The 8,693-nt window shown below is 41.8% G+C and overlaps 1 protein-coding gene across 1 annotated transcript; it reads left to right on the forward strand.

Moving 5' to 3' along the window:
- Positions 1-266: 266 nt before the first annotated feature.
- kbtbd8 (kelch repeat and BTB (POZ) domain containing 8) lies at positions 267-5,714 on the forward strand. Its single transcript, XM_076756679.1, has 5 exons — positions 267-314; positions 2,254-2,461; positions 2,654-2,960; positions 3,140-3,959; positions 4,131-5,714. The coding sequence occupies exons 1-5, from the start codon at positions 299-301 to the stop codon at positions 4,592-4,594; spliced, it is 1,815 nt and encodes a 604-aa protein (XP_076612794.1). The 5' UTR covers positions 267-298; the 3' UTR covers positions 4,595-5,714.
- The last annotated feature ends 2,979 nt before the right edge of the window (positions 5,715-8,693 follow it).

The raw sequence follows: 8,693 nt of genomic DNA on the forward strand, positions 1-8,693 counted from the left end.
AGACAGATCACTGTGTTGCTCCTATTGCTTCCTCAGTTCTTTTTGGACTACTCTGTATCCACCTGTTTAAAAGGACAGCTTCGACTTTTCTGGTTGATCATATTGAGTGTGATTTGTAATTCCGTTTACTGTGTGTAACTTGTCCATGCAGCGATCAACTTTTTTCCTATTTCAGATGAAAGAAATGTGATTGGCTGTGAGATCCGTGCTCCCCTTGTGATTGGCTGCTCCTTGTTTCCGGGGCTCCGCTGTGCACTCACTGACGTTTCACGGTCTGCCCCGAGATAGACCGGAGAGAATGGCTGCCAGTGGAGGTTAGCAAAATCTTCATTGTTTTGTGTAGTAATCAGACTTAAATAACCCGTTTTAAAGTTATAATTTGTGTCTTTATATGTTCGTGGAGTATAGTATTACATACTAATGCAAAGAGTCGTGACATGTTGCGTTGTCGTTGAAAGAGGTCAGGCTCTAAACGAGTCCTCAAAAGTGTTGGTTATCGTTAGCTTCGCTATGCAGCTAATATTAGCTGTCTGGCTAACTTTCGGCCGGTTAGCTCGCTACCCACAGCTGATTGTGTAAACACTTGTTTATGACAAGAGACAAAGGTTAGACAAGCTGTAGTTAGAGTTAACATTATTGTTATCAATTGTAATGCTGTAGACATCGCTTAATACTGCTATGCTTCTCCAAGATACGGACATTCAGACCGGAACCATTAGGGTTTTATCGTCGTTTGTATCTCGCAATGTTGTGTCAAGAGAGCTTGCTAACATTAGCTTGGTGCTTAGCTGTCTGCTAAAAGTTAAGCTTGCATGTCAACTAGCCAAGGTAACCGCTAGCGTTTCTGTTTGTCGTGATAATCAAACATTCCGACGAAGCATTACACATCATGACTCTTAATGGTTTGTATTCTTTAACTTGACTCAGTCTAACATAATACAGTTACTGCAGTCACCGGGCAATGATGTGAGATGTTAGCAAGCTAGCTACCACCTGGCGAGACAGTAGTTTGCTATTCACCCATCATTAGCCTTTGTCCTGTCAAGAAGTCAGCGTTGCTCACCTCGTGTATATGTTGGAAAAGTTTTTTTCCCTTAATAGCTGAGGATATAAGACGATAGTGGAACAGTACTGAAGGCATCAAGTTGGGGTGCCACCTGTATACTGGCCATACTCGCCATATGTACTTGCTATAAAACGTGTGATAAGAAACATGTTTACTTTGCAGAGACTACTATGGGGGAGCACCATTGAATCTACGAGTTTACAGGCCCATATGTTATCCGTGTGTCTTGAGTCGGCCTGTGAGAACATGAACATCTTTGGCCTAAAGTTACAAAAAAGCAGGTGTAGAAAAAACGAGGAAAGGAGATGAGAAGTTTATTAGTTGCTACAGTCATTATTGTTATTGGACCAAACATACACTTGGCCCACATACACTGTAAATCATCATACCTAAATGAACGTTGATTTTGTGACGTCTGTTTTTTGAGACCAGAGCACAGTACATACTGGACCTTTCCCACTTAAATCCTCATACTGTCTCAGTGACCTTTTCAGTATTCATTTATTGTAAACTTTTTGGACAAACATGACATATTTAGGTTTTATTTTGTTGCAGTGTAGATCTGCAATCACTGTAGTCAGTATTTTAAGTAGTCCCCTTTGTGTCATCTCAAACTCTGCCATCTTTTTCATCTTGCCTTCTTTTAAAATAATATGTGATACAGTACAGGTGTTCTCATCAATATATGTTTGTTTTTCTTTACTTGTTAGATTGCACACGTACATACATTTTTTATAGTGATCTGCTGAAGTCTTTCAGTTTTGTGTGGTGTCCTGTCCACATTAAAACTTCTATGGTGATATTTAGGGCTGCAAAGAATGATTATTTACATCATCAATTAATCAGCAGATTAATTGCAATGATTCTGTTGATTGTCTTGTCTATAAAATGTAAATTACAATTTCACAGAGTCAAAAGTGACGTGTTCAGTTGCTTCTTTTGTTCATCCAACAGTCTGGAACTCAAAGACTTTATTTACTATTATGTATAAATGACATAGGATAACAGCACGTCATTACATTTAATAAGCTGGAACAAGCAAATGTCTGGCATTTTTGTTTGAAAAATGAATGAAACAAGTAATCAGATGTCAAAATAGTTAATCTTCTTTCACTTAACTAATCGACCAGTCATCTAATTGCTGCAGCTCCAGTGATCTTGTGTTTCTCTCTCCTTGTACTGTTCAGAGGTAGGGAAGCTGTTACAAGTACAAAATGGGACACCTCCAAGCACCAACTACAACGGGGTAGATGCTGTTCATGCCTGTAACATCCTTCAGCAGCTCAAAGCCTTGTATGATGAAGCACAGCTCACAGACATCGTCGTAGAAGTGGACCATGGCAAGACTTTCTCATGCCACCGAAATGTCCTTGCCGCAATCAGTCCATATTTTAGGTAGGACATGTTGAAAGTAAAACATTGCTTAGTTCTGTAGTTGGCTTGGCTACAGGTTAATTGTAAAATGTTATTATATTCAGCTCATTCTTTTTGTCAAGTTTCAGAATGTTTGAATCATTCACGCATTTGTTCTGTAAGAACTGATTAATACAGTTAAAGCATTTGTTTTTCCTCCACCGTCACCACCAGGTCCATGTTCACTAGTGGCCTTACAGAGAGCAGCCAGCGTGAGGTCAGAATTGTTGGGGTGGAATCTGAATCCATGCACCTCGTCCTAGACTATGCCTACACATCCAGGGTCACGCTCTCTGAGTCCAATGTCCAGGCCCTGTTCACTGCAGCCAGCATTTTCCAGATTCCTGCCTTGCAGGACCAGTGTGCCCAGTTCATGATAAGCAGACTTGACCCCCAGAACTGTATAGGGGTCTACATGTTTGCTGATGCCTATGGACACCAAGAGCTGAGGGAACGCTCTCAGGACTACATCCGCAAGAAGGTCAGTAACATCAGCACATGATTGGTTTCTTAAAAGTTATTTGCATTGTAATGTAATGATTATGCCTGATACTACTTTATTCCAATTTTTCATTATACTTTTTGCCCAAAGACATGGTTTTATTCTGGTCTTGTAACACTTTTTTTTTGTTGTTGTTGCTGCTGCTGTTTTTGTGGTAGTTCTTGTGTGTGTCCTGGGAGCAAGAGTTCCTCCAGATGACCAAGGAGCAGCTTGTCAGCATTTTGAACAATGATGACCTCAATGTGGAGAAAGAAGAGCATGTTTACGAGAGTATTGTCCGCTGGCTCGAGCATGATTTGCAAGGCCGTGAGGCCCACCTAGGTGAGGTTTTTTCCCAATGCATCCGTCTGCCCTTGCTGGATGAGGCCTTCCTCAGTCGGATACCTGCCCCGTTCGCTTGTGCCCTGTCCCTGTCCAAGGACCCTGCTGAGGCCAAAGCCCGCCTCACTGGCACCAATGGTTGCCCACAGCGCTTGGGTATGACTGCTTCTGAGATGGTCATCTGCTTTGACGCCGCTCACAAACACTCAGGGAAAAAGCAGACGGTGCCTTGCCTGGACACAGCGACAGGAAGGGTTTTCAAGCTCTGCAAACCACCCAATGATCTCCGGGAGGTCGGCATCTTGGTGTCCTCAGAGAATGACATCTACATTGCTGGAGGTTACAGACCAAGCAACAGCGAGGTGTCCATAGACCACCGAGCAGAAAGCGACTTCTGGCAATACGAACACGCAGGCAACCGATGGCTTCCACGTGCACCTCTGCTGAGAGCGAGGATAGGCTGCAGACTTGTGCACTGCTGTGGGAAGCTTTATGCACTGGGAGGCCGAGTATATGAAGGTGATGGCCGAAATGCATTAAAATCAGTGGAGTGCTATGATGCCAGGGACAACTGTTGGACAGCAGTCAGTCCAATGCCAGTGGCCATGGAGTTTCACAGCGCTGTGGAGTACAGGGACCGCATCTATGTCCTCCAAGGTTAGTTTATGCTGAGTGAAGCGATGCAATCTCTGATCCTGATAATGCAATTTTTCTCATTAATTTAAACTTATTGGAAAATGTGTTCATAATTTGACACTTGTATGACAAGCGTGTGAGCTAGTATGTTGATCACAGTTCTGTATTAACATTTCTTTTTATTTTCTGCAGGTGAATATTTCTTCTGCTTTGATCCCCGTAAGGACTATTGGAGTCATCTTGCCCCCATGACTGTCCCTCGAAGTCAGGGTCTGGCTGCCTTGTATAAGAACTGCATCTACTACATTGCTGGCATCTGCAGGAACCACCAGCGCACCTTCACTGTGGAGGTCTACGACATCGAGAAGAACACGTGGAGCCGCAAGAGAGATCTGCCCTTTGACCAAGCCACAAGCCCGTATATAAAGGCCATGCTGCTGCAAGGCAAGTTACACCTGTTTGTACGAGCCACGCAGGTCATGGTGGAGGAGCACGTGTTTCGCACCAGCCGCAAGAACTCCCTTTACCAGTATGACGATGAGGCAGACGAATGGACCAAAGTCTATGAGACGCCCGACCGCCTCTGGGATCTGGGTCGCCATTTTGAATGTGTGGTGGCCAAACTTTACCCACAGTGTCTACAGAAAGTGCTTTGAGGTAGCTGGTTTTGTGAACTCCAATCTATGAGGCAGAGGGAATGGCGTGGTCCAGCCTGCCTTGTGCCTGGTATTACCTTGGGTTTGCGCCACAAGGACCATTTTTGGTTAAGTCTTAAGTCGTTCACACTTTGGTTTAACATGATCAAAATGGGGGTGCTTTTAAAGATTGCAGTATTTTTTTCCTGACAGCACCAGCTACCCACACTGATGCTTGTTTAACAAAACTGTACAATGAATCATAAGTGCAATTATCCTATTTTTTGCTTGTTGTTGAGCCATGTTGTTCTATTTTTTTTTATATATACTTATTATAGGTAAGGATTTTTACAAATGATAAGCATGCGAACGGGGGTATTGATAAGAAGAAAGTGCCCTCTGGAGATATGGATGCTACGTGTCAGCATAAAGTGAAAATCTATATATAAATATATATATAAGTAAGTATATAAACTATATATTCATACGGGTAAGATGAGTACCATAGCTCATTAGTAGGTTGCTGGCTCTGAGGTTTGCGTGTGTGTGTGTGTGTGTGTATGTGTTTTTTTTTTTTTTTTTTCTTCCTCTACTCTGCTCAAGTCTTTCCTCAGCTTATTTTATAGACAGGTTTTTAATTTGAAGTGTGCTTGTGATTTACATTACCGTCGTGTTTTTGAAGCTTGAAGCTTCTGTGTTATTTTTACGGCCGTCTCTTCCTTCACACGCGTCTTTGTGTCAAACAATACACTATGTGTGGCTTCCGAGCTATTTTTAAGTTTTGTTTGAGATTCCAGTTGCGTGGGGGCTCGTGCCTCCCACTCTGAGTTGGCATCCATTTTGTGTCACACGCGAAGACAACTTAAGTGAAATGTTAAGAGTACTCACTCTCCACATTGGAGAAATAAGGACGGAGTCAAATTTGCGGCAACACTAAGTGGAAAGTTCAGACCAACTAACAGGCTTACCTCAGAAACTTCGTATATATTTGATTGGGAGTAAAGGGACATTTCAGGCCATTGTGTTGATTAAGCAACTGTGTGAAAAGTTCAGTTCAGCATTGAGCTCTGTTGAGGTTGTTTTTCGACGTTGGATTATAATTCTCTGAAAAAAGGATGAAAGAGCCTTCCTCTTAAATGCCAAAAAAAAAAAAAGAAAAAAAAAGCATTTGAGGTCTTGTTATGGTTGATCTGGACATTGAAAATAATTTTGTGGTAGCAATAAGTCATGGAACTGTGATTAGGCTATATTACGTTATATTATCTTAGTAAAAGTGCATTAATTATTTTGTGTGCTTGTCTCTGCTCGTGAAAATCATGGTAGTTCCAATAATGATTGTGTGGCTGTTGCATGGGTGCAGGCTTGAAGTGATGCGTCATTTAGTGCAGATCATTTGGGATGCCGACGTGCCTGTGGCGTGAGAAGGGGCATCAGAATCAAAAGCTGGTCCTCACGATGAAGAATATCTGAAAAGTCTTACTCAACGTTGCACTGAATCACTCTCCACTTCAGCAGTCCTATATAAACAAGTGAGGGTGGTCCGGGTTGTGTGCTGATTCATCCAGCAGCCACGAATCCGTCTTTACACACCATCACACAGAGGACACAAATTGTTGGTGCTGCTTTTTTTTTTTTTTTTTTTTTTTTTTGACAATCTTGTATAGAAGAATTAATACCACCACTGAGTGGCGTTCCCTGTGAAAGTGTGACATTTTCAGTGCCGTCAGTTTCCTCATGCAGGTTCCTGTGTCATCTTTGCACTACACATGACCCTTGGATTTAACAAAACAATGAGTGCCCCTCTATACGAAAAGGTTTTGGTAACCACACAGCCATCGTCCAGGAGATTTAGGTGGAAAATTGATAGCAGGAGAATTACATTCAGTACGGAGTTGAGGATATATAACTTCTCCAAGAGAAGATCCACTGCTGACTGACTTGCAGCTGATTTTTAACGGACTCAGCTTGAACTTTGCCCTCATCGAGTGTGAGAGAAGGCTTGAGCTTCATCCACATGTCTACAGACGGCCATTGGAGAACCAGGAACGGAGAACTCTCAGGATTTCTACTGATACACAGTACTGTATTTAAATGTTTTTGTTATGTGTAATATACTGTACTATAGGTTTGCTGTACTTGCACAGTTTTTTAAACTTCTCTTCAATTTCTTATATAACTTGAAAAAATAGATGTGATTTTCTTTTTGTTGTCTCCAGTGGCTGTTTTTTTTTGTTTTGTTTTTTTCTTTGTGTATTTACCTATTTAGTTATGGTAGAGTAATCCTGCTCTGTTGAGAAAAAATGATTACCTGGACGAGTGATACCTTTTGATTTTTTTCCCCCTCCCCTCTGTTGTACAGTAGTATTTCTTTGTACCATCTCACCGAAACTAAGCATTACAGATCGAGTAACTGCATTGTTACGTCACATTTCAAACACCAGTCAAGTAATACAACAAGCTAAAGAAAAAACAAAAAACCTGCTTTCTGTGTTCAACAGTTAGTGGCCTTTGGGCTGCGACACAGAGTTCATCTACATGCATCGCTTATGGGTGCTATTCCATTGTGTTCATGCATTTTCCTCCTTTTACTTCGCTGGTTTGTCTGTTTTGGGCTATCGTGATGGTTGAGCTCAACTGTGAAATTCACATTGCACATAATTTGAAAATAAAACTATTAAAGGTGAAGTTTATTCATTTATCCCCCCCCCCCTTTTTTTTTTTTACATATAAAGGTGAAGTCAGAAATGTACATAAACCTTAGCCAACTTCAGTTTTTCACAATTCCTGACATTTAGTCCTCATAAACTTTCCCTGTCGCAGGTCACATGGATCACTACTTTATTTTAAGAATGTGAAATGTCAGAATAAAAGCAGATTATTTTTTTCAGCTTTTATTTCTTTCATCACAGTCCTGGTTTCTCACAATCAGTTGCTGGAATTTTGGCTCATTGGTCCTGACAGAGCTGCTGGGACTGAGGCGGGTTTGTAGGCCTCCTCGTTCAAACACTTTTCTTTTTAGTTCTGCCCACACTCTTTCTGTTGGGTTGAGATCAGGGCTCTGTGATGGACACTCCAGTCCCTTTGTTGTCGTGAAGCCATTTGCGCCCAAGCTTTAACCTCCTGGCTGATGTCTTGAGATGTTTCTTCAATATCGCCACAAAATGTTCCTTCCCCATGACGACATCTATTTTGTGAAGTGCACCAGTCCCTCCTGCAGCGAAGCACCCCATTACCAAACGGCCACACAGTTCAATTTAGTGCATTTGAAAACTGTAGTCTGGCTTGTTTGCGGTGGTTTCGGAGCAGTGGCTTCTTCCTTGCTGAGCAGCTTTTCAGGACATGATGATATAGGACTCATTTTTGTGGATATAGATACTTTTGTACCCTGTGGATCTGGGATTGATTTGCACTTTTCATGCCAAAGTGTGTACATCTCTTGAAATCGGACTGCCACTCCCTCCTGAGCGGTGTGACGGCTGCGTGACGCCATAGTGTTTATATTTGTGTGCTGATATTTGCACAGATGAAGACTAGTGGAGGGCCCCCATTTTTTTCTCAAGATCAAGATCAATATTCCTTTTTTTGTCCCGCGAGGGGAAATTCCAGAATACAGCAGCATCAGTAAAGATTAATATAAGAAGTGCATGCAAATTAGAAATAAAAACAGTACATACAAAAGAGTGAGGATTTAAATAAAAATAAAAAGAAAGAAATTGTAAAAAAATTTTTATGAAATTGTAGATTGTATTTACAGATTGTTATGTACATGTTTTTATTGCACAGCTTATTGTCCAGACTATTGCACTGATTACTTGGGGTACCTTTTATTGTACAGTCTGACAGCTGCAGGGAGGAATGACCTGCGATACCGCTCTTTCACACACTTTGGATGTAGCATCCTGTCACTGATGGAGCTCCTCGGTGCAGTGAGTGTGTGTTGGAGGGGGTGGAGTCTTGGCTGTTTCCCGTGATGTCTAGCAGAAAGGCCTTAAAATACATCCACAGACAAACCTCCAATTGAAACTGAAATGACGTCAATCAGCAGCTTCTGAAGCCATGACATCACTTTCAGAAATGTCCCAAGTTGTTTAAAGCCACAGTCAACTTAGTGAACGTAAAC

Source organism: Chaetodon auriga, chromosome 2, assembly GCF_051107435.1.
Source record: "Chaetodon auriga isolate fChaAug3 chromosome 2, fChaAug3.hap1, whole genome shotgun sequence".
NCBI lineage: Eukaryota > Metazoa > Chordata > Actinopteri > Chaetodontiformes > Chaetodontidae > Chaetodon > Chaetodon auriga.

Excerpts from the sequence above, each read along its gene's own strand:
- kbtbd8 (XM_076756679.1), top strand. Across the intron at positions 2,462-2,653 it reads GCAATCAGTCCATATTTTAG|GTCCATGTTCACTAGTGGCC; the intron begins GTAGGACATGTT and ends CGTCACCACCAG. Across the intron at positions 2,961-3,139 it reads AGGACTACATCCGCAAGAAG|TTCTTGTGTGTGTCCTGGGA; the intron begins GTCAGTAACATC and ends TTTTTGTGGTAG.